Here is a 22,523-nt window from a genome sequence, read left to right on the forward strand (position 1 = left end):
GTAGATGATGGCCGTAAGAATTGTATGGCTCATTTGCATGATGCCAAAGAAGGAGAAATTTAACCTGCTTAGAAAGAGGAAGAGAAATGGTACAGATGTGTATGGGAGTCATGCTAAAGCTAATACCGTTGCCCATCTATTGGGACAGCTATAGGGAAAGGAGGAGGGACCCTCGTGCAGAGCTTGATCTCAGTTAAAGCTGGAGATAGATAGAGCGTGTAAAGAATATAGAGAAGCTTATTAACCATGGAGTGAATTACAAGAGGTACCATGGGAAGTTTGGGAAGGAGAGGTGCAATTATGAATGGGGAAAGGAGCCGTGGAGCCATTTGGAGGTGAGGTTTCTCACTTTCCCTCACCCCTCTATCCAGTCTATCAGCAAGTCCTATAGACTGTCTTCTAAATATTTTTTGGTGCAATTTCTTTATTTTTTAATTTAAATTTAGTTAATTAACATATAGTGTATTATTAGTTTCAGAGGTAGAGTTCAGTGATTCATATACATTCATTGTATATAACACCCAGTGCTCATTATATCACGTGCCCTCCTTAATACCCATCACCCAGTTACCCCATCCTCCCACCCCCCACCCTCCACAACCCTCAGTTTGTTTCCTATGGTTAAGAGTCTCTTAAGGTTTGTCTCCCTCTCTGATTACGTCTTCTAAATATTTTTAATCTGCCTTTTTCTCTTCATCTCCATTGCCACCCAGTGCCCAGGCCTATGTGGTTTACCACCTGGGCCACAGTGCCAACCTCCTCAGTGGTCTCCTCACATCCACTGTGGCCTCCTTTCACTCAGTATCCTCTCTGCCACAGTCAGAGTAATCTCTAAAATGCAAACCTCAGCATGCCATGCCCATGTCTAAAATCCCTTAGTAGGTCTTCATTGCCCCAAATACAGACAAAATCCATGCTTCTCAGCCTGACATGAGCTGACAAGCCCCTGCCTCCTTCTCCAACCTCATCTCCCACCAGCCCCTCATTCAGCCCTCCTAAGTAACTGTGGTTCCCAATCCTGGCTATTTCATCTACTCTGGCTTTTTTTTGCTCAGGTCGCTTCCTCTGCCTATAATGTTCCTGGCATGGTAGTGCATAGTAGGTAGTGAATATATATTTGCTAAAGGACTTCCATACATTCTACTCATCTTTTAAAATTCAGATTAAGTGTTATGTGTGAAGCCTTTCCTAACTCCTCCATCCCAGGTATTGCTGATTCAACTTTCCTTTGTATATAGGCTCTTCCACCTTAATATCTATCTCACTTTATTGCATTTATGTAATGCCTTGTCTGGGGTCCCCTCTTGACTCTAATGTAGAGTTGGAGATTCTTGAGGGCAGGGATTGTGTGATTCATTGAATGACCTATTGTTCTGCACCTAGGAGGTGCTGAGTGGATGAAAGAAGCATGAGTGGGACCTTTTCTGGGAGTTCCTTGGAAACAAACTAGAGGCTTCCCTGTAACAGAGCAGGTAGGAGAAGAGAAGAAAGAAGAGACTTAAATTTCCTCTTTCGATAGGAGGAAGTTAATCTTGAGTACCAGAGTTGCTGGATAACTGTTTAGACACCTCCAAGCTCTCTGGCATGATGCAGTGATGGCCCCAGATGTAGCACATTGACTGAATAAGGCCCAGACCTGAGACTCTGGCCTTATCCCCACCTCTCAGACTGAAGGAGGAACACCCAGCCCTATGATAATCATCTAGACTCCATCAGGGATGAAGGGGAAAGCTCAAGATACTTCTTGGGAGTGGACCCCACAACTCTGGCGCTTCACCCCTAACCTCTATCCCCAGCCATAGCCAACCTCAAGCCCTGGGTGCATCCTGATCTAAGAAGCCCAGATTCATCTTCTGTCCTCTCTCCCAGCCACTGAGGCTGGTGAAGGAACCTTAGGCAGTTCTCCTGGTCCAGTGGGACCTGGTGCCTGTCAGAAACCACTCTATGGCCTGGCCTCCCAGTACAAAGCCCTGTGTAGCATTCGGAGCTGGTCAGTCTACTCTTCTACCCACCAAATTCCCACAAAGCAAGGGGCCACCAGGTCAGGAAGGGTTGGCCTTAAACCAGATAAGGCCGTGGTCCAGAGTGTGAGTCTACTTCTGGGAATTTTCCCCTCAGCCCTTCCCTCCCTTGCTTCCCACAGCCTCATTTGAACTTGAGAGCCCCCAAAGAGATATTACTAGCTTCTCAATTCAAAGAAAGAAATGAGATTGTCCCAAAACCAGGGCCCCTTGAGTCCAGCAAAGAAGCACTCTGGCTTTATTGTGAGGAAAACAGGGAGAAGGAGCTGGGCCAGACTCATCTCAAGAGACTTCCTCTCAATGATTGCAACCCAGGATGCTCCCCACTTTCTGGGGCTGGGGAAGGGTCTTGGCTGTGCTCAGTTTCTCTGCATCACTGTAGCAGTACAGATCGGAGCCATGGATGAGGTACAAGCCAGGACCATTGGCAGAACATGAATGGGGGCCGAGGGACTTCTCCACACACAGGGCCCCGTCAACCTTCTCATGGGGCCAAGGAAGCTCTGTCCACGTGGCTTGAGGTCCTAACTTCAGGTCCAGCCACCACAGCTTCCGTCCTGGAAAGAAGGCACCAGACAAAACATAGCTTCCACATCATGGGATCCTCACCTTACCCTTCCCCAAGCCCTGACGGGGATCTATGCCATGGAGAAGTACCAGAACAAGCCACCATGCAGTATCCAGATGCCCCTCACCTGCCATAATGTGGAGCCGAGAAGTCCCAGGACAAGTAAAGGCTGCATCCACAGCCTCAAGGTTGATCCCATGAGGGCTCCCAAATTCCTTCTCCAGCCTCTTTGGATAACCATCTACTAGAGTATAGCCTCCCTTTGTCAGGAAGATATATACCTGAGTGCCCTGGAGGACAAAGGACGTTAATCAGCATAGAGCTGGATACGCTCCCAGTCCCCATTTCAAGCCTCTCTCCCAACACATACCTGGATTAGGTAGACTTTATCGTCCCAGGAAAAGGCAGCATCCACTGTTGAAGGACCCTGGGGCCACTGATGGACAATGGGCCAAATGTGCCACCCATCCCGGCTAGTGTCCAGACGCCAGTAGTGGGACCCTGTGGGGTATCAGAGGTACCTCTAGTGCTGATGGGATAGGCAAGTAACAGGTGCAGGGATAGGTCCTGAGAGGGAGGACAGAATACATCCAGAGGCCAAGAGGGAAGAGGCCAGGTGAGAGGAGATAGAGCAGGACTTGATCAGCAAAGTTGGGCCTGGTGACCTGATTGGAGCTGGAGTCACTAGGGCCTGACAGAAGGGCAAGCATGGAGAACAGTGGCTAAGGTGCCAAGTGAGGCCAATGTCATGGGGTTTGGCAGTGGCTCCCTATGCATCTCAGACATCCATGTACAGAGATACTATAGACAATGAGGGACAGTGACCAAAAATTAAAAGAGAAGCACCACAGCATGCTCCCACCAAGTGTTCTCATTCTGGCTGTGTTCTCTAATCCCTTGAGGTGGCAGGAGAATGAGGGAGTAGCCAGACATGCCCTAATTTTCTTCTCCCCTTCTCATAACAATTTATTAATGGAATTGTCTAAGTTCCCATTTACCTTTCCTTCCTTAACCACTTCACTTATACTTGTTTCCTCCTCCATTGAAACTGTACTTTTCAAGGTCGTCAGTGTCCTCCAACTTGCAAATCTAATCGTCACTTCTCTGTCTCCATCCTGCTCCACCTCTCAGTAGCATTTGACTGCTCACGACTCTCTTCTTGAAATATCTTTTTTTGGATCTTGGCTTCTGTGATACCAGCCTCTTCCAGTGTTCCTCTTATTTTTTTTTTACTATCCTTCTCTTTAGCCTGATATCTTATATTGGAATCCTCTAGTTTGGGCCTCTTCACTACCTACACTCACTTTTTTGGTGATTTCACCTAGTCTAGGGCTTTAAATACCATCTATATGCTGATGACTTTGGATCTGTTCTTTTCAGCTTTCATGGACCTCTCCTTTGGGCATCAGGCTCAAACTTAACTGCCTACCCAATATGTCCATTTGGGGCCATTAGGCACCAAAACCCCACAATGTCCAAGCTGATGTCTGCTCCCTGCCAAACATACATACATACACACACACACACACACACACACACACCTACTCTTTCCCTAATCTTTCCCAATTTTAGAAAAAGGAACTACCAGTCACCCAGTTCCAAAAAGCTAAGTCATTCTTTTTTTTTTTTTAAGATTTTATTTATTCATTTGAGAGAGAATGAGATAGAGCATGAGAGGGGGGAGGGTCAGAGGGAGAAGCAGACTCCCTGCCGAGCAGGGAGCCCGATGCGGGACTCGATGCGGGACTCGATCCTGGGACTCCAGGATCATGACCTGAGCCGAAGGCAGTCGCTTAACCAACTGAGCCACCCAGGCGCCCCAAAGCTAAGTCATTCTTAAGACCTCTCTTTTTCGTTCCCCACTCCAACCAATATTCAATCCATTGGTTAATGCTGTCACCTCGACCTCGATCTCCAAGATGACTCCTCACCACCTCTGTTTGCTTTAATCCCAGTCCAAGCTGTCATTGCCTCTAAGCCAGACAACTGCAAGAACTGCTATACTTACTGGATGCCCCGCTTACACCATTGTATCTCTTATGACTTGTGTGCTCCAGGATGATCTTTAAAAAATAAGTGAGAACATATCACAGCCCTGCTCAAGACCCCCTCCTGGCTTTCTTTCATAGTTGAAAATCCTTACCAGGCATATGTAATCTGGCCCCTGTCTCCCTTTTTCAAGCCACTCGCCTGCTCTTTCATTGTTCTCTAGCCACTCTGGCCTTCTTTCCTGATTCCTCAAAGTATTTGCTATCTATCCTCTCTAAAATGCTTTTCCCCTAGTGCTTTATGTACCTAATGCTTTAAAAAAAAAAGTTTTTATTTAAATTCAATTTAGTTAATGTACATTGTGTTATTAGTTTCAGGGGTAGAATTTAGTGATTCATCAGTTGCATACAACACTCAGTGCTCATTACATCAAGTGCCCTCCTTAATGCCCATCACCCAGTTATTCTATCCCCCTCATCCCCCTCCCCTCCAGCAACCCTCAGTTTGTTTCCTATAGTTAAGAGTCTCTTGGGACACCTGGGTGGCTCAGTCAGTTAAGCATCTGCCTTCAGCTCAAGTCATGATTCCAGAGTCCTGGGATCAAGTCCCTCATCGGGCTCCTTGCTCAGCGGGGAGCCTGCTTCTTGCTCTTGTGCTTCCCCCTGCTTGTGCTCTCTCTCTCTTGCTCTCTCTCTCTCTGACAAATAAATAAATAAAATCTCAAATTGCTTGCCTCCAAAAAAAAAAAAAAAAGAGAGAGTCTCTTATGGTTTGCCTCCCTCTCTGATTTCATCTTATTTACCTAATGCCTTTTTATTACTGAAATCTCAGCTCAAAAAGCATCTCTTCAAAGAAGGGGCCCCTCACTTTCCTCAACTCTATCTCATTATCTTGTCTTAATTTCTTCACAGCTTTTTTTGACACCTAACATTTTTTATTTTATATTTCAAAACATCAACAATTTTTAAAATCCATTTATACCAGCTCCAAATGGTATTTGAGGATAAGAAACATCCTGATGTTCCCAGAACACTTCACAACTACCTAAAAGTATCTCTTCTTTCTCTTTCTTTTTTTTTTTTTTCTGAGACGTTTCATTTTTTACTCACACATTTAAAAGCAGTAAGAAATATTTTAAAATATCTCAGTGCAGATACATTTTCGACTTCAAATCACCTTACTGCGTTCACATCAGCCTCCCAACTCTTCTTTCTCTTTCTTATTATCCTCTCTCCCTCTATCAGGCTCTATGAGGGCATGTCTGCCATTGTTGGCTACTGTATCCCAGTGCTTAGAACTACGCCCAGTGCTTCTCAGGTGCTCAATAAATATTTGTTGCATAAATAGCTGATGTTCTCACTATAGCCACAAGTTCCCTTTATAGCTGTTTACTGGGCATATCATAGTGACCACATATCCACCTTCACCTCCTCTTGAAACTACGCCTCTTTTGAGAATGAGCTGTGGTGCTCTTTGTGCAGAGGAAATAAGTGATGAACCCCTGATGCATCACCAGGTAAGGCACAGACTGACCAGTAACCACTTCAGTGTGGTGTAGAATAAAAATATGGGCTGGGTCAGTCAGATTTCCTCTCTGACAACCCGACTAGGAAAAGAGAGCAACAGAGGCAGTTCCCAGTTGGACCTGAGGCTGAAAGAGATGAGGGATAAAAAACTGCGTGCCAAGGATGCTAAGGATGGGATTCAAGGGGACAAAATAAGGCATGCAGTGATGAAAATGGAGGAAGTCTATCAGCGATGGGGGACACATGGAAGAGACAGGAGGGATGGAGGGCAGAAGTGGGGGTGTCAGGAGGCATCTCTCACCACTGAAGGCATATGTGGCACCATGGTTGTCAGTCAGCAGTGCAGACAAGGCTAGATACGGGCTACAGCGCATATCCCCACGGCCATGATGGGTGTCATTCCCATGGCCCGTCCCATTCCTGTGTCCATGGCCTGGGGAGAGAAATAGGTGAGGGGGAACACAGAGGGAGGCCAGAGGTCAGAATGAAGTCCGAGGTGGGAGAGACGGCTAGGGTAGTGGGGATGTATACTTCTTCCATAGCAGGACAACTGGGAAGGTCCAGAATGGAGACTGGGCTAGGGCAAGGGCCAAGTGCTATACCACAGAATTAAGGTAGGAGCTAGGGTATGTGGGGTCTGCAAACTCAGGGAAGGTAGATGAATTCCAGCAGATTTCAGGGGCCGGGGCTTTCTCACCTCTGCCAGGGCAGGGTATGAAGTAGTCTCGAACATCCAGAGGGTACTTGGGAAGCACCTCTCCCGTGATGGGGTGGAAGCGCAGGAACTGGTTACCCCGGAAGCAGTAATAGTGGCTGAGCCACTGCAGGGCAGAGGAGCATTCCCCAACAGCTGGCCAAGAGCGCTCCTTTTTGGTTCCCGTAGCAAAGTCCCAGAACCACGTTTGGTTACCTTTGTCCAGTCAATCAACAAACATTCAGTGAGGCCAGGCTATGCCCTCCCTTATGCTAGCATTGGGCCCCACAATGGGCCAGATATGGTCCTGGCCCCATGGAACTCACAGCCCAGCAGGGAAACAGCTGAAGAGAGTGATCATATAATAAAATTCAGCAGGAAAATGCATATGATTGGCTCAGCAAGTGCAGTGAGGAGAGACAGGGAAAGGTTTCCAGAGGTGATAGTTAAACTAATACCTGAAGCAGGAATCACAAGGCAGAGAAGAGGAGGAGATGGAACTCTGAAGGAGGAGAGGAAAGTCTGAAGCTTGAAGCAAATGAGGTGTACAGGGAACAGCATAGAGTCTCTGGAACTTCATACTCAAGGTAAAGGCATGATGAGTGTCAAGGCTGGAGGGTCAGTAGGAACTTGGTCATGGAGAACCTTGTACATAAGACTAAGGAACATAGATTTATCCTAAGGACCATGGGGAACAGTGAAGAACTTTTAGCAGAATTACACCCAGCTACCTCACCCAGGGTGACTTCCTCTCCTTTCCCTATTTGACCTCTAGACCATAACCAGCTTCTCTATTTCTTCCCTTCCTTGGGAAGCCACATGGTGCTCCAACGCCACCACCATCCCTGCCACGACCTCAATCACCACCAACCCAGCATCACTCCAGGCTCTCTTATTCCAGCCTGTGCTGACCTTTGAAGAAGAGGACACCCTCTGCTTTGCATTCCCCACGGTGACATTCCACAGCTGCATCCACCGGTGATGGGATTCCAGGAAACTCTTCTTGGAGCAACTTCGGATAGCCTTTCTCCTTCTCAGGAGGATACACCCAGATTTTGTCTCCCTGCATACAAGTTACTCTATTTTTAGCCGTGGACCCCACATACTGCCACCTGCATTCACACATAACATCTTTGATCTATTGCGTTTATACAGTATCCTCCCCCCCACCCCCACCCCGCGGCCCTACACACTTTCAATCCACCTGTGCATGACAATGTGCTGCCCCTTGTACAAACACATACTCTTAGTTTGTGCAAAACCTGCCACTGTTGCTATAGCACATGCACACATCTGACCACTCCCGTGACACGCTTATCTGTAATACCGTTAGTCTTGGCAAACACATCCACAAATAGTCATCCTGCAATCATCCATCCATTCATATATTCATTTGTTCGTCTATTTATCCATCCATTCACTCAAGAAACAGTTGCTGAGTGACGACTATATGCCAGATATTTGAAAGGCACTGGAGATAAAGGGATGACAAGACTGTCTCTGCCTTCAAGGAGTTCACTATAGAAAAGCAGAAAGGTTCCTACAATCCTAGCCATGCAACCACCAAAGTGGAAACATGTGAAGTGCATTGGGAATGTAAGGGGAGTGCTTAAGCCTACACAGAGAATTCCTGGAAGGCTTCACACAGGAGGAAGCATTGGGGCCAAGAGTTGAAAACTGAGTAGGAATTCAGTGGGACAATTGTGGAAAGGGTGTTACCAGCAGAGGGAGCAGCAGGTGCAGAGCATGCTCAGAGAATTACAGGTAGTCTCCTGTAGGTGGCACATAGTGAATGTGCTGGGGGAGGAGATAAGACTGGAAAGACAACCAAAGGCCAGATCTCAAGACCCACGCGTACCTGACTTGCAGGAATTAGCACAGGGTGGTGCCACTTAATGAAATAGGGGACACAGCATAAAGGGTGGGTTTGTAAGAAAGATACTAAACTCAGTTTGGGGGATACTGAATTTGAGGTACGCACAGAACATCTAAGCCAAAGATATCTGCCAGGAAATTGGAAAGCGATAGCTGGAGCTCTGGGAGAGATCCAGATCTGGTGCCCACGGCATAGGAAGTCCTCAGAGCCGTGGCAGCGGTTGAGATCATGCAGAGAGGGTGTTTTGAAGGGCTGGGACAGATCTCCAAGGAACATTCAGGGACTGGCTGAGGACGGGAAGCTGGAAAACAGCAGGAAAGAGGCAGGAGGGGACAGAAAGCTGGCAGTGAGGGCTGCCCTAAGCACACAGAGCCTTGTACAAATTAGGAGAAGGCGCGCTTCCTCTACGCAGACACAGCCTGGGCCAGGACATGGGACTTGGTGAGCACAGCAGGCTGGACTTCATCTTCCCCTCACCCCTCGGCCAGGTGCCATTGTTATGAACAGCCTGGTCACCATACGAAGAGTCCATGAGGCAGAGTCATGGAGACCAAGGGAAAAAATTACCAGGAAGGAAAGGATGGCCAACAGCATGAGGAGTAGCAGAGAGGTCTGGACAAAGACTGGGCCCGAAGGATAGCCACTGGGTGCTGTGCTTGCCAGGCCCACATACACATACACTCCCTCAGCTTGAGGTTTTTCAGGAAAGGAAGGCACAGGGGGAGGAAGCCTGGAACCTGCTACTGTAAGGAGTCCATGTTAGGGTCACCTGAGGGAGGGTCTCTAGTGTCCATTCCAGCACTTCCCGGCCCAGCCCTGACCTCGGCCCAGCAGTACCTTGATCAGGAAGACGCTGTTGTGACCACGGCGGAATGCGGCATCCACGGGGCTGGTGAAATTCTTCCACCTCTCTGAGATTAACTCCCGGACCCATGTGTGACTCCTCCACACAAACTCCCCTGAAAAACACACACTCACTGAAGGACGCAGAACAAACTTTCGGCCGCTGAGATAGTTACAGAGAAGCTGTGGGTGATGCCCTCAGATAATTCCTGAGGTCTCCCACGGACAGATACACCCTCGGAGAATAGGACAGGTCTGCCGTCCCAAACGCCCCAGCCCAGCCCCTCCTACCTTTGAAGAACAGCATGGCCCCATGTCCATCCAGGGTGGTAGCATCAAAGCTCCCGCCAAACAAGCAGAGTTCTGGGGTGGGGGTGGGGACATGCAAGTAGAAGCCCAGTCAGGTAACAGAACGCAGAGACACAGCCCAACAGACAGACTCAGGGAGTCAGGGCCTCACCGGTCACGTCTGGTTTCACTCTGGTCTCATTCCCACCTTTGGGCCTGTTCCCAGGGGTACCGTCCCTAGAGAGAAGACGGATGGTTGTCGGATCCACTGGGCCCAATCCCCCTCCCTTAGCTCCTGTCTTCAAACTTGCCCCGGCCTAAAAACTGGCCCTATGCTACTCTAGCCCAGTCCCCAGTCCTTCCCCAGCTCCAGCTTTACTCACGGAGGAAGAGGGTGGGCAATAGCCAGAGACCACCACAGGCCCAACAACCCCAGTGCAATGGGTGTTCCCCATGCCCGAGCCATGCCGAGATGCCACAGGACAGCTCTGGGCACCTGGCTCAGTTCCCTATATAGAGATGGTGGCAGCACCACCCCCACCACGAGCCTGCTGATCGTCCAAGTCCTGTCTCTCAGAACTATGCCAATATTGGATGATTACGTCAGTGCAAATAAGGTCAGGGTCTGGACAGAAATCTGAGTCCAGGACTAACTCTTCCCGGCAAGAGGCCCCATCCCCCTTCAATGACTTTTGAGCGGTAACTAGCCCATGCCACTGAAGCCCACCTGTGACTCTCATCGCCTTGAGGACGGGTCAAGGAAGGATGTAGATTAATTGAGGATCACCTTTCTGTGGTTGGATTTACCTCTACAATGTGGGAGGAGAGAAGCAGAGGAAACTACCATTTTTGTGTACTAAGTGTCGAGCCATGCTCTAAGACAGCTAAAGTCACTGATACTTACATCTATTTAGCAAACACACTTAGAAATACTCAGAGGACAGCTTTTTCCAAGCTTCATCAAGGGTCTTTCTGGGGCATTCCCAAACCCCTTCAGCTTTGCCCTTGATGGGTCAATTATATTTCACTGTCGCCAAATGTCCAAGTCCCACCCCCGGCCCCAGCCCTGCTAGCAAAGTACTTAGAAAAATCACCTGGGAGGGAAGGGCTGAATGGGGCAGAAAGAGGTGTCTCTCTCTCGCATATTGCATTTCTAGTAATTACTCTTTCTTGGTAATTTCCACCTTAAGGGAAAAGTGCTTTATTTACCCATCCCAGAATAAACAGAACTGTAACTGGGGTTTCACAATATTTACTGCTGAGTCTTGCCTAAATGCTTTCTCAATGAAGCCTTTCTTGACCACCTTATCTAGCCATTTCCAACACTTGCATAATTCCTTCATGTCACTTATTAAAGTGTGAAATTATTTCATCTACTTATTTGTTGCTTTTTTTTTCTTTGTTTTGCCCATCTTGTTTACCATAACATTCTCTCCACCTAAAATAGTACCTGGTGCATAATAGGTGCTCAATAACTGTTGAATGAAAAAAAAAAATGGATTTCACCTACTGACTAGTGTTGCTAATGTTGCAGCCGAATTCCTAACAACTGTCTTTCCTTCTGGGGTGAGGGGAATATCAGGAATTGAGGGTGTGTTAATGATGGGAGGCATATTGTGATCCAGAGGTCACAGGTCCCCTTGTCACTGCCCTTCATCTGATGGTCTTCTTTCTCTCTCCAGTGTCCCACTCCCACATCCCTCTCTTCCTCCAGCCCTGGGATCCGACTTGTTATTTCTAGCATCTGCTATCTTCAGTACTCCTTGGGGCCACTCCCAGATGGGGCCTGCCCCATCTCCATCTAAGACTTGGCTGCTGAATCAAAAGACAAATATGGGCAGTCAGCTATGGGCCAGGCTGAGGTTCCAGGACCCCTGTTCCCTAGTCCAGCCTGAAAGGGCCCTGATCCATCTCAGATGGCTCCATGTCCCTGACATTCCCCTATATAACCTTAGCAAAGATCTCAGATTCCTTTTCTACTCTGCAATGTTTCCTCCCAACAGGAAAACAAAGATTTGTGGGGCCTCTGGAACATGTCACTAGGCCTCTGCCATCAGGCTCAATGTTCTCGCTTGACTTATAAATGAAAATGTGCCTTTTAACATCATTCCTCCCTGCTAGTTAGTGGGCAAAGCTGGACCCCACAAGCCTTTGGCAGCATGGGCAAATGCCAGGGCTCCTATGGCAGATACCTGACACCCACCTTCTCCCTACTGCAGGGCATCCCTGGTTGGACCTGCTCCACCCCAGTTTCTGGGCACAAGGCACAGGGAGTACCACCCTAACTCACTCTCACCTGTTTTTTTGCTCCTCAGTCTCTAAAACCTCATATAACGTTCCTGGGGTTCTTCCTACTGAGCATCCAGTAGCCCTTCATCAGCAACCCCCTCAACCACTGTCTCTAGCTCCAGACCTGTGCCTACATGTCCTACAGATTTCACTGAGCCTGCCAGGGAAGAGGGAGGTTTTCACACTGAGTCACAAACACCCCTCAGAAAATCCACAGTGAGGGGGTCTCAACAGTTATATTATCAGGATGCTGCATAGCCCTGCTGGTCCAAGGGAGCAGCTAGCAGCCTCCTTTGCCCTAGCAGGACTCTGAGAACATATACCGGATGGGATTTTTCAGCTTAGCGTCTTTTTCCCCCACCCAGCACTGGTTCCCTTCACAGCACCCCTGGGTCTATCTATCCAGAAGAGTGATTTGTGGCACTTTTTCACTACTGTTTCCTAATTCTCTTTTCTACCTTAAGGGGGCTTAGGTAGCATTATAGGAGCCTTCGCCTGCCCTCCCTGCTCCCCAGCCTCCCCATCATGCCCTCCCCGTGCCCCTGCCCTTCTCCCCGGCCCCACCTTCACAGGGACTAGACAAGCAGAGTCGTCTGCATAGGCAGGCAGTTCTGCTGAAGCTCAAGTTCTGAGCAGGAGCTAAGAGGTGGAGTTTGGGAACCGAGGCTGTGGCTATGTTGGCCATTCTGGTGTCAGTCACAGGGCACAAGGCAACTCTTCTCAGAGGACCCACATAGGGCTGGCCCTGCTTCTCTGCTCACTCGAGGCGGCCATTTCTGCTTCTCCAGAGTCCCTCCCAGCCCTCTGGCCTGGGCTGAGAAAGTGCTTGTCCATACTTGGTCCTGAGCGCCCCCTGGAGGCCACAGGGTTCAGTGCACACCCACCCTTCAACCAGAGGCCAGAGGCTTGGAAACCGGCTCTCCATAGCCTTCTTGCCTCACTCCTCTCAGCCTGGCTATGGGGCCTTAGCAGTACCCCTTCCTCTGCAAACCTCTGCTGCCCAGAGCAGGTTTGGGGGGACCTCAGTCTCTTGCTTGATTTCCTGGGGAATTCAAGCCCAGAAAAAGCCAACCATCCCTTTTCCTTGTGGTCTTCCCAATCCTATCCAGCAACTTTCGGCTTCCCCTGAAGGGCGTCTGAATGTGGGCCTGCAAATGTCTTCATGGGCAGAGCTTCCCCTTACATTGCACGGGCTACATTTAAACTGGACACTGACCCACTGTCCCTTGGAATGACTGTGTCCAGTCTGCCCCACCCCTGGTCTGAGTTCTCTGATCTCAGTCATTTCTCCTGGGGCCCACTGAGGGCTGCATGTGCTGGGCCTGCAGTCTGTGGCTGTGTACTCCCAGGAGCAGCGCCTGGATTCCTTTTCTGTGATTTAGAGGGCTTGGGATAAAGCTCCAGGCACCAAAAAGAGCTAGCTGCTCCCTCCAACCATGCACGTCTGCTCTTGTTCTGCCTATAACGGGCCTCCCTGCATAGTCCATTCTTGCTTCTCTATGAATAAATATACTGATAATTTGCCTATATCTCTTCGGCACATGTATGTGCCTGGCACTGTGCTTCATATGGATTGTTTCATTAAATCATAAATATGAGATATATATATATAATCTCATATATATATGATACTATCTGTCCCATTTTACAAATGAGGGAACTGATATTAGGTATCATAGCCAAATCCCATTGTTCGCAAGTGGTAGAGCTACGATGAAGTGCTGGCTGCCGGACTTTTCGGGCTGTGCTCGTTACTCTATCAAAGGAGGTGCTGATATATGTGTTAACAGCCAGCTCTCCAGAAGGGAGAAAGCCCTGATTTGTAGCATGCGCTAATTTCTGTGGGTAAATCTCCTATTATGGCCATCGTCAAGCTACAAATAAGACATCACCAAAGTAGAATTAAGAAGAAATGCACAGTAATGTACTACTTACTATACGGTGTTTCCACCAGGCAGATACAATAGATGTAAATAACCTGAAGAACACAGGTAATAGTAAAATGCAGTAAAATAATTAGGAAGTGATGAGTTTCGAGTATGATATTGGACTTCAAATTTACATAACTTAATTTTTAATAATGGCTGGGTTTCAACAACCAGCTGTCAAAATTCCTGAAGATTTAACCCTGAGTCCTGTGAGCCGGTATGAACCAGCTCCAGCACCCCACTGCCCACCAGACTGCCTTAGTAGACAGGACAAGGATGTCATCTGCCCTATTCCCCACTATTTCTTCAGTTCTTAGAGCAGGGCCTGAAATGTTGTATGTGTTAGTATTGAATTCTATTGTTCCTACCTTCTGGTCAGACCTAAAATTTATCCACTTCTCTCTGCCTCCCTCAAAATGCAAACACCATCTCTTGTTTGACCACTGAAATAGCCCCTCTTGTTTGACTGCTGAAATAGCCCCTCCCTCCCTGCTTCTCCTGCCCCTCTAGGGTACATTCTTCATGGCAAGCACAATCTTCAAAAACATGCCTAAAAACACCTTAATGCTCCTGCTTAAAAGTTTTTTTCTTCCTTGAAGACAAAAATCAACTTTAATTCTACTAATCAGAGAACACCACTATGAACATTTTATCTATTCCAGCCTTTCTCTATTCTTCCAACATCCCTTCTGAAACAAAGATGTAATTTTATAAAACCTTTTTCTTCCTTAGTGTACCTCAGACATTGGCATTTTTAAAAGGATGCATATAATTCCACCATATATTTAAGCAAAACTTATATATAGCTATTCCCTGCTGAGGGACACTTCAGTTTTTCTAGGATTATTTTTTTCCTATTATAAATAAAGCTGTGATAAACATTGGTGCTTACACCTCTTTGTGCCTTTGCCCAATTTTTTCTTAGAAAACTTCTTTTTCTTAGAAAACTGGAAGACTCTAGATGATTTTAAGGTGTCTATGGTCTTCAAGGGGAGCAGTTTAGAGAGGTTGAATTTTGTTCTGTTTTTTATTCTCACTTTTCTTTCCACCCCACGGAACCGCTGTCCAGCTGCCTGTTCATTCCATAAGGCATCCTCTCATCTCTGGCACTTAAACCTTTCTGTGGTTTACTAGGATACTCCAGATCAAATCCAAACTCCATCTGACTTAAATAATCCAACACAGGCATGACTCTCAAAACTTGTTCCTTTCCTCTCTTCCTCCACCTTCCTTCCTCCCCGTCACCCAGGCCTCCTTTCAGGTCCTCCAATACACTGAAATCTTGACCCCTCAGGACATTTGTACCTGTTCTTCCTTTGTCTGGAAATCTCTACCTTCTCTTCTTAACACAGGTGGTTCCCTACCCCCCACCCCCACCCCAGCCTGCAGGTCACTGCGGCCTTCCTTGCCCACCCGATTTAACATCGTATTCTTCTAGGTATTGCATTCTATTCATTTCCATCACAGCTTTAACAGACTGCCGTTACACATTTACGCCCTTGTGTTTACTTGTTTGCCTGCCTTCCCCAATAAACTTTGCCTCTGTAAGGGCAAAGAACATTTCTGTCTGTATTCCCAGGGCCCACCACTCTGACCAATAGTAAGTGCACAGAAGTACTTGTTGAATGAATAAATGAACCCGCTGGCCATATATGGCCAGAGGGCTGTTCTGATTACCTGACTGCCCTATATAAGACAGGTGTGATCCCTCGTGGGACCACAAAATAACTTTCTGACCTGGCCCAGCGGGGGCTCTGCAGCAATGCCCAAGTCTGTGAAGATGATTTAAGGCTTATGCCAACTAAGTCAAGGCTTCGCCGCTACTGCCAGGCACTCCTTCCAGCTACTTCTGGGCCCAAGGCCTAAACTTGGGGGGGAAATGCCCACCGTGATCAGGCCAAGAGGAAGTGAGTAACCCCACCTTGAGATACTGTCTGCATGGCTTAGGCAGACAACCTAAATTGGTATCTATGGAAATCAGCCCCAGCAGCCTGTTCTCCGTCTGGTAGGAAAGCCATCTGGGGCTTCCCACCCAAGGAAGTTCATTTTTATTGCCATTTTATCCCCCTGCTTTTAGATGTCGAGAATATGAGTGTGTGACAAGTTTGGGAACTTGGAGCTTGCATCCTCAGTACCGTTGGTGCTTTGTCACAGAGGGCGTACGTACACCCGAAACCAGTGTGACATTCTGTGTCAGCCATACTTCAGAAGGGAGTGCGGGGGAGGGATAGACTATCCACCTGTGAACTCCAGGGACGACCCCACTGGTGCTGAGTGACCTATGATTGAGCACACCCATCTCTGCTGGCCAGGCAATCCTACTCATAACTGGAGCCAGAAGTGCAGGCCCTATAAGACCACCTGCCCCAGAACTTCAGGGAGTTCATCTGTCCCTATACCTGCCTACCAGGTCCCAACCAGTGAGACAAAGAGGATCAGAGAGGTGAAGATAACCAGGACTTCCATGTGGTTCACACGGTGCCCCCTTGATCTCGGCAAAGTCCCCATGGTCTTCCACAGGTCCCTGGACAGGCCCGCCCATCCTCGCTCCAGGAATCAAGCCACATAAGGACAATGTCTTGAGCTTTCCCAGGACCTCTCATAACTAACCTATCAAGATCCATCGTTCCCCAAATCTTGTTGAGTGCCTTCTCTGCCAGTTATCATGCCAGATGCAAGGGGCGTAATGAGTAAGGTGCTACTTTCAGGTTAGAGTATGACAGCTGTAGATTTAAGTCCAGGCTCTGCTCTTCATCAGCCATATGCCCTACTCCTCTGAGCCTCAGCCTTTTGTAGAGGGAGAAGTCATAGTCCCTGCCTCCCAAATCATTGAGTGCTGGTTGTAATTATCTCTGGAACTGGCAGCCAAACCCTGGCCCACAAGAGCTCAGGATGCTAGGACCCCCATTCCACCAAGGAGAATGGGCAACAACCGTAGAATGGAGAACAAGCAGGGCTCCAGGCCTTCAGCACTGAGCTCTAAGACTGGCTCTGGAGTCTCTCACATGCTGCTTCCACGTGGGCTTAGCCCCAAGGTCCAGGTTGTCCCGAGCTTCCAGGATTACTAGCATAGCCTCACACTGTTCTCCCTGCAGCTGCTGGCTGTGTTCTGGTCAAGGGTCATTTTCTCCCAGGCTCCTTCTCAGCTGTAGGGCAGACAGCCAAAGGACTTACTATTTCTGCAGGAGATGTGGGCCTAGGGACAGGGATTTGGCAGGTGGCTAAGAGCCCCACAGATTCACCCTCTCTTGCGCTCCACTCCCGAAACTGTAAAATATCAGGACTCTTTGGGAATCTGGATCCTCTGCCTACCTGCTTGTCCATCCTTTAGTTCAGAACGAGTCCCAACCTCCTGTACCCTCACAGCCCCACCCCACAAGAAAGCAACAAAACCATCTTGGTGAACACATTTACTTAATATGGGGGGTGGGGTATTGCTGTCTCTGTCAGTGTGTACAGGGTGGTAGGGAGACAACCAAAGGGACTTCTGCCCTGGAGTAAGAGGCTGTTCTGGCCCCAGGCTGGGGGGTGTGGAGCAGACTGAGGGGGACAGGGCAGGTGTGTAAGGGATGGAGGGTAGGGTGAAGCTCTGCACACATCCTTGGGACCACAGTCCAGGCCCACCCAGTCACCAAAGCAAGAACCGAATAAATAAAGTGCAACCGTGGGGTTGGGAGAGGGGGAGAGGGAGGGCACCGGGCGCACCCACGCCCACAGCCCACATTCAGTGCTGCCAGGTCCGGCCCACCTCCTGGCCAGACCCTCTTGTCCAATCCCCCCATGACTGTCCCTCCACGAGCCAGGCAGGGCCCCTGTGCAGCTACTGGAGGTAGCGATAAGCTTTAAAGCAGTGGTTGCCAGCATCGGCCACCACCACGTGTCCATCTGAGGTCAGTGCCAGGCCCTGCGGGCCATACAGTGGCTCTGCAGACGTGTTGATGTAGGACAGGAAGGAGCCAGAGCTGTCGAATACCTGGGGAATGAGTGGACAATGGAGGGAGAGGTGAGAGCAGGCGGGTGGGAGGCATTTGCAGGGGGATGGGGAGGGGTGCATGGAGCACAGCAGGAAGCCTCACCCTCATGCCATCCCCAGGCCTCACCTGGATGCGGCTGTTGCCCCAATCAGCCACGATAATGTTCCCGTTGGAGTCCACTGCTACTCCCGTGGGGGCATTGAACTGCCCATTGCCCTCGCCGTGGGAGCCAAACTTGAAGAGGAACTCGCCGTCGGCACTGTACACCTGGCAGGGGAAAGGGCTGGGGGCTGGGGACCTGGCCTCAGGCAGAGGGCAGGGCCTTAGAGGAGGTGGGGTGAAGCCCCAGGGCTGAGGACCCCCAGGTCTGCAGCTCCAGCCCAGTTCTTCCCACACCTCACGGCCATGCTTCCCACTGCCTACTGACTATCTCCAGCTAGTGTCCCTCGGGCATATCAAATCCAACAGCTCAACTTCCCCATGCTCTCTTTCTCAGGGAACGGCAATACCCATTTGGCCAAGATTCATTCTCAACTCCGCCTTCTCCTCTGCTTGACAACCAGGGAATTCACACAACGGGCTGATTCTATCTCAGATCTGCACCCTAGTGTATGTATTGCTACTAGGGTGGTCCTCAACATTTCTCATCTAGATTACTACAAAAGACTGATCTTCCTGACACTTGTCTCGCCCCAGCCAGAGTGATCTTTCTAAGACCCAGGACTGCATTGCCCTGTGGCCTGCAAGCCCTCAGTGACTCCCCACAGCTCTTGGGAACAGAGCACACGGGACTCGTCGGCACCTGAACCACTCCCCTCTTCAAACTCAGTCTGAACTACTTGTGGTGTTTTGAGCACACTGAAGGGTTCCTGCCTCCAGTTCTTGGCTCCTCCTGTCCCCTTTGCCTCAAATCCTCTCCTCCTTCTCTCCCTCCTGGTGAATTCCCCTGCTGCTTTAGGTGGTTCTCTGTCTCACCTGAATCAAATGCTTCTGCTATGCCCTCACACAGTTCCTTGCACTTCCCTACTACATAACTGTAACATAATAATACACTGTAATATGCGGCTTTACCTCTTCCCTACTAGACCATTACCAAGAAGACAGAGCGTATTTGCCTTGTTCATCACTGTATCCCCAGCTTCTAGCATAGTGCCCGGGACAAAGTCGCCATGCCATAAATGCTTATTGTTCAAAGAAATGATCTCAAGGTGGTGGGGGCGGTGGGGAGGTGAGGGAGAGAGGGGTCTTGTGAAAGAGGAAAGGATGTTGGGACAGCGGTCATAGAGGGAGGGAGGACACTGACCTTCACTGAATGGTTATGGAAATCCGTCACTACAATCTCATTCTTGTTGTTCACAGCCACAAAATGGGGCCCTGAAAATACAAAGTGGTTTCTAGGGCAGTGAGCTGGGATACTGAGTGGGATGAATTAAGGGTATCTGGGATGACAAAGCTGGGCTGCTGGAAAAGGGCGGTGCCTCAGAGGCTGACAGGTGCCTTGGGATGATGGTACTAGGGTACAGTCAAGGGAGGGGGGTCTTCTAAGGCCAAGATATAGGAGGAGGGGTGGTTAAATCTGGGGTAACCAGGGTAGTTCTCTGGGGCTGGGGTATCAGAATTGTTCCACAATACCTGCAAAGTGGCGATCAGTGGCCCCACGGCCCCCAAAACGGCCAACCAGCTTGCCATTGGGCTGGAAGGTAAAGACGCAGCAAGACTTGTTGTCGACCACAATGATATGTCCATTCCGGTCTACGGCCACTCCTTTGGGGCCCATGAGACGGCCAGCTCCAATCTTGGTCTGGAGGAAGGGGATACCATTCGGGGCTTTATCCTGCCTTGTGGGGAGAGTAGTGCCAGCCCAACACTAAAGGAAAACCTTGGGCTGGGGATGGACCATTCCAGGCCCTGACTACCAGGAGGCACTAGAATGGTCACCTCAGCCGGCCATCAGAAGTGCAGAACACTTGGCCATCAGAAGTGCAGAACACCGTGACAGTAGGCCTCTTACCTTGAATTTGCCCTCAGGGGAGAAGATGCTGACCCAACGGTTGTCATAGTCCGCCACAATAATGTCTCCATTGGTGTCCACTGCCACACCTGTGGGGCGCTGCAGCTGCCCGGGTGAGCGCCCTCGGACCCCAAAGCGGAATTTGAACTGGCCTTCATTGGAGAAAACCTGGAGCAGAGGAGCAAGGGAAGGAGCGGGGAGGAGGGGAGAGACTGTGGGCACAGAGGGAAGGGAGCGAGATCCTGAGGGAGGAGACCCCCCATTCATTCAGCCATTCAACCAGCACTTACTCACACCATGCTGGGGGGTACACAGAAGAATCAGACACAGCTGCAGACCTGAGGTGACACGCAGCACAGGTATGAATGAGAGAGACTGTAGGAATATGGGGGGGGGGGGGGATGGTCAGGAAAGGCTTTGAGAGAGAGCTATCTGAGTTAACAGCCTAATAAGGATGCCAAGAGACAAACCACGTTGGCCAGTAAAGGACGAGGAAAGGCATTTAAGCAGAGTGAACAGTATGTAAAAGGCACAGGGTCCAGTATGGGCATTGCTCGCCCAGGGGAGCTGGATTGCGGGGAGCACTCCCATGAACAGCAGAAAGAGTAGGGTTTTATCCTGGGTGTAATGAGGATTCACTGAAAATTTCTGGGCAGGGGAGTGACAAGATGAGATTTGCTTTTGTGGTATAACAAGAAATATACTTGGTCTTTGTCCCCAGTGCCTGGTGCAGAGCTCCTCAAAACCTTGGAATTTCCTGATTAATAGGAGTGTCTTTGTCATTCACAAGGAGCCCCTTTTGAGCTTATGCTGATGAGGTGACTTATGATGGGGCTGGAACCTAGAAAGACCAAATCATTAAAGGGCTGAAACTTTCAGCCCTACCCACCAACCTCTGGGCAGAAGAGGCGAAGGTACAGATTTGATGTGCTCCCAAGTTGGTGCTGGGAGGGTGGTGTGCCCCAGTTCTACAGGGAGCAAAGTTCCCACACTAGAAACTCTTCTAGACCTTGCCCTATGTACTTTTCCATCTGGCTGTTCATCTGTATCCTTTACAGTAAACTGGTAGACCTAATTAAATGTTCCTCTGAATTCTATGAGCGACTGTAGCAAATTCATCGAACCTGAAGAGGTGGTTGTATGACCCTCCAATTTATAGCTGGTCAGTCAGAAGCATAAGTAACAACCTGGACGTGTGACTGGCATCTGACATGGGGACAGTCTTATGGGAAGTGATGCTATCTCTAGGTAAATAGTGTCAAAATTCAGTTACATTTGCAGGACACCTGGTCAGGGTCCACTGAGAGTTGCTTGCTGGTGTTGGAAAAAACACATGGGAGCTTTGAAGAAAGAGTACTCTGGCTGCAGGCAGGAGTCCAAAGTGGGCGCTTGCTGGGCAGTCAGGGGTGCTACACTAGTCCAGGGGAGGAGGGATGATGGCTTGTTCCAGGGTACTTGCTGGAGCAAAGATGGACTCAGGACACATGGGAGGAAGACAGTAAGACTTGGTAGTGACAAGAAAGGGTGGGGTGTTGAACAAGGATGAGGATGTCCAGGCTAAGAGGCTGGCAAAGTAACCTTCCTCCTGGACAGGTTTTTCCCCTCTCCTACCTCCTCCCTTAGCCACCCAACATGCTCAGGTCTCCCCATCCTAAAAACACCTCCTTTAATGCTCTTTCCCTTTACAGCCAAGCCAGGACCAGCCTCGGGGAACTCAAGTTCTGGGTCTTGGCCTTGCTCTTCCATCCAGACATGCTCCTTCCTTAGTGGACTAGGCCCCCTGCTCCTGCCCCATCCCCATCTCTTGGGCCTGCAGGGCTGTTTGAACTGGTCCCACCAGCAGACATCAATCCCTCCTGATGTGGACTTCCAGCATGTCCTCAGCTGGGTGGCCAACCCAGCGGCTGGGGTCTGCCCTGGTCCCCTGTGGCAGGCCAGCACAAGCCAGCATGAGAGGGAGGCACCCTGAGCAGAAGAGCTGATGTCAGAGTGACTAAAAGTTCCTGCCAGATCAGCAGTGAGGCTGTGTGGCTGCCCCCCACCCACCCACCCACCCACCCACCCCCAGTCTGAGCAGCTCAGTTTCCAGCTCAACACTGAGGCTTTAGGGCGGGGGGTGTCTCGCTCTTCCCTTCCTATCCTATCCCACCTCCGACAGCTGGTAACTCCATTCATCTTGTGAATCTCAGAAAATTCCAGGTCACTTTTTCAGAGAAGGTCTTCAGGACCAACTCCAGCCCCTGAATCAATACACACACATAAAGGCAGGCCTCCATGACCTATGCTTTACAGTTCTCCCGCTAACAACGGTCACTCCTGTAACTAACTGCTGCACACCCTCATCTCCCAAGAAGGTAAGCGTCAGGTGGCACAGGGACTGCCTGCCTGGTTTGCCCCTGCATTCGCACTGCTGGCACGGCAATGGGCACACGGCAGGCAGTCAACAAATGCATGAATTCCTCCGCTCAAGCTCACACAGAACTGGTCACCTCCACTCAGCTGCCGCACAGCCGTCG

The 22,523-nt window shown here is 49.5% G+C and overlaps 2 protein-coding genes across 4 annotated transcripts in view; both read right to left on the reverse strand.

Moving 5' to 3' along the window:
- Positions 1–2,241: 2,241 nt before the first annotated feature.
- Positions 2,242–12,597, reverse strand: HPX (hemopexin). The gene is made up of 10 exons (XM_064575854.1): positions 10,189–12,597; positions 9,978–10,042; positions 9,809–9,880; positions 9,512–9,633; positions 7,711–7,861; positions 6,802–7,014; positions 6,406–6,537; positions 2,960–3,090; positions 2,717–2,879; positions 2,242–2,578 (listed from the first exon to the last, which is right to left on the reverse strand). The coding sequence occupies exons 1-10, from the start codon at positions 10,269–10,271 to the stop codon at positions 2,319–2,321; spliced, it is 1,392 nt and encodes a 463-aa protein (XP_064431924.1). The 5' UTR covers positions 10,272–12,597; the 3' UTR covers positions 2,242–2,318.
- Positions 12,598–17,099: 4,502 nt separating this feature from the next.
- Positions 17,100–22,523, reverse strand: part of TRIM3 (tripartite motif containing 3) — a 28,486-nt gene continuing 23,062 nt past the window's right edge. The window contains exons 8-12 of one of the 3 annotated variants that reach the window (XM_064577046.1): positions 20,008–20,175; positions 19,629–19,797; positions 19,300–19,370; positions 18,123–18,263; positions 17,100–17,995 (exon numbers count right to left, since the gene is read on the reverse strand). In XM_064577046.1, coding sequence (XP_064433116.1) covers positions 17,843–17,995; positions 18,123–18,263; positions 19,300–19,370; positions 19,629–19,797; positions 20,008–20,175 — 702 coding nt within the window. In that variant the 3' untranslated portion in view covers positions 17,100–17,842. The remainder of the gene's footprint in view (positions 17,996–18,122; positions 18,264–19,299; positions 19,371–19,628; positions 19,798–20,007; positions 20,176–22,523) is intronic. The other 2 variants (XM_064577045.1, XM_064577044.1) reach the window with 2 other exon arrangements.

Source organism: Mirounga angustirostris, unplaced genomic scaffold (assembly GCF_029215605.1).
Source record: "Mirounga angustirostris isolate CCGP_5_RB_7025 unplaced genomic scaffold, mMirAng1.0.hap1 SCAF_13, whole genome shotgun sequence".
Classification (NCBI taxonomy): Eukaryota; Metazoa; Chordata; class Mammalia; order Carnivora; family Phocidae; genus Mirounga; species Mirounga angustirostris.